At 52.1% G+C, this 2,606-nt stretch overlaps 1 protein-coding gene across 6 annotated transcripts in view; it reads right to left on the reverse strand.

Moving 5' to 3' along the window:
• CDC27 (cell division cycle 27) overlaps nt 1-1,971 on the reverse strand; it is a 72,996-nt gene extending 71,025 nt beyond the window's left edge. For 4 of the 6 annotated variants that reach the window (XR_006815934.1, XM_045985381.1, XM_045985380.1 and 1 more), the window contains exon 1: nt 1,794-1,971. Coding sequence is in view for 5 of the 6 variants with exons in the window: in XM_045985381.1 (XP_045841337.1) it covers nt 1,794-1,820 (27 nt within the window). In the remaining variant the exon portion in view is untranslated. The remainder of the gene's footprint in view (nt 1-1,793) is intronic. The other 2 variants (XM_045985377.1, XM_045985376.1) reach the window with 1 other exon arrangement.
• Between the last annotated feature and the right edge of the window lie 635 nt (nt 1,972-2,606).

Consider the following 2,606-nt stretch of genomic DNA (forward strand, 5'->3'; position numbering starts at 1 on the left):
ACTGCAACCAAAATTCTCACGTAGCCGTATTGTAAAACTTCTTACCACAGTCCCCGAATCTAATGGACAAAGGTAGTATGGGGGGTGGCGACATATTTGACTTTTAAGCCTAAAAAATCCTGAAGTGCATTACTGCTACGAGTAAGGAAAAAAGAGTAAACCTGATGGGTACTCTATAGGAGTAGGCTACACATTTCTTTTCCATGTTTATATACAAGTTGAAATTGTTATTAAATAGTGTTTACAGGCTAACGATGAAACTAGTTTATCATTTGAGAAGCCTTCTGGGGCCAAAGAAAGCAAATGTAACATTAGGTAAGAAAAAATTACAAGAATATGAAACAGAAATCAAACAACTTGAGTGATTTGCTTATCCATTTAAGAAGGTACACATAACTATTAATTTCACATTAGGCCTCAAAAAAAAAAAAAATCTTAAAAGGGACTCTTTACCAGTAAGAGGGATTTGGATGGCAAGAAATAGCTTTGGAAGCATTGTTACAATTTACAAACAGGTAAACTTCTCAAGACAGAATCCCATGTTACATTAGTTCCAATACTAATAGCTGTTCTATGTAAAGAGCTGTATGTAAAGAAGCAGCCAACTGGGAGAAATTTCTATTTCATTCTGCCTAGAAAAATTAAGGAAATATGGAAGTGGCGACGCATTGAAATATTTATCATTTGACATCATAGGCCCATGAAGGGTTATATGAAATAATTTCTAAAATCGATTTGCTTTGTAACTTCCAAGTAAAGCCAGCCCATAACTCAATGACAGCAGTTGGTAGAGGTCAACTCTTCTGTTCCAGGCAAAGATCCTACGGTGAGTTGAAAGTCTCCTAGACCTGGTCTGTCAGGAAGGGACAAAAGATTCAGTTTCTTGAGATGGCGGGGGGGGGGGGGGGGGGGGGGAGACTTGGCACTGCATCACACTTCAAATCAATCGGGTTTCTCCCATGCCAACCGAGCACTGTGCGTCAAAGCATACCCTGGTGTCGTAAGGACAGTGAAATGGATGTAAAAACCCTTATTTGTCTTTCATTTCCTGAACGCCTTATCAACATGCACAATAAAACACTCCTGATCCCCATCACAGGTCACGGGGAGAGCCCCCAGAGTTGCCGCTGCCACCCCTCCCCGGTCCCCCCCCCCCCCCCCCCGTAGAGGTGCTTGCCCCTCAGCACTGGGCCTTGGAGTTTTCTCTTCCCAGATCACCGTCGGGGGGTGGGGGCGAATGCACCGACCGAGGAAAGCAACGTGGGCTGGGAAGTCTGTTACCAAAACAGAAATCGGGATCAAAAATACCGATCCTATCGTCGCTCCGCCCGCTCCCGGAGCACAAAAACAAAACCAAACACCCCCCGCCAACTTGCCCCACCGTTACGAAGGTGGCCCAAGCTCTGATCAAAGGTGCCTCCCAATCATCCTCTGGGCGAGAGAGCACCTGGGGCGAGTCTCCGGCCCCCGCCCCCAGTCCCTCGTCTCTCATCCCGGCCGGGACCAGGCCCCTGGACTGACAGGAGGGGCTGGCCGGACGCTGGCCCGCCGGGGGAAGGCGGCATTATCGCCGAACCGCGCTCACACCGCGGGCGGAAGCAACGCGGGATCTGAAGTAACACGGCTCGGGCTGCGGGTGAGGCCTCGGAGCCGACGAGAAGACAGGCAGGACCCGGCAGCAGGGGAGGCGGGAGAAGCAGCCGGGCCTAGGCCGCAGCAGGCCGCGGAGTGGCCATACGCGGCTTCCCGGCCGAGGCTGCGAGCCAAGCCTCAGCGAGCGGGGTTATCATTACCTGGACGGGTTCCTGCAGCACCGTCATCCTGGAGGCTCAGGCCCACTTTCTGCAGTGCCTCAGGCCCCCCCCGTAGCGGCTCCGGCCCGGCCAGCCCCGGCTCATTTAAACTCACCAGCGACCGTTACCGGGGATGGGGGAGGCCGAGCGATTGCCGAGTACCTCCGAGCGGCACACGGAAATACCCGAAGTGGGGAGATCCGCGCGGGAGCTGGACGGAAAAGACCGAAGGAGGCCGGAAACGCCCGAGGCCGGTCGGCGGAGGAGGAGACCGTTGCCGGAAACTGTCGAGGTTTCCCGGAGACTACCGAATCCGATCCAGAGCGTAGTTTTCTCCCTTCGGCCACGCCTTCAGTCACGCACGCCACGCCCAATCGGCCACCCTAGGCTGGGCCACGCCCAATCGGCGACCAGCAGGCGGGGAGCTTTACGTGGCCGAACTCTCGGTCGTCTCCGCTCGCCGCTCAATCTCTGCGGATCGGTTGATGCGCGGTGGTTTAAGCGGAGGGTAAAACACGAGAGTTTGGGGCTGACCTTAATCAAGAAGTATTTGTCTGTTGAGTTGAGTTCATTTATCATTTGCAGAAGTACCTATCATGGCTCAAAGGGAAATAGGAAATTTAGAGGGATTGCCACGCTTCAAAGGTTTAGTTTGGATCCGGGGCTGTCTACACTGAATACGTTACGGTCTCTTTAAAGAAAAAGCAATGGAGCGGAGTGCAGCGTTACGTGGTGCCCATTATAAGTGACGTCAAAATTAAGAGGAGAGGGAAATAAATTGGGGTTAAGATGAGGAAGGTTTCATAGAGGGAA

Source organism: Meles meles, chromosome 18, assembly GCF_922984935.1.
Source record: "Meles meles chromosome 18, mMelMel3.1 paternal haplotype, whole genome shotgun sequence".
NCBI classification, from domain to species: domain Eukaryota; kingdom Metazoa; phylum Chordata; class Mammalia; order Carnivora; family Mustelidae; genus Meles; species Meles meles.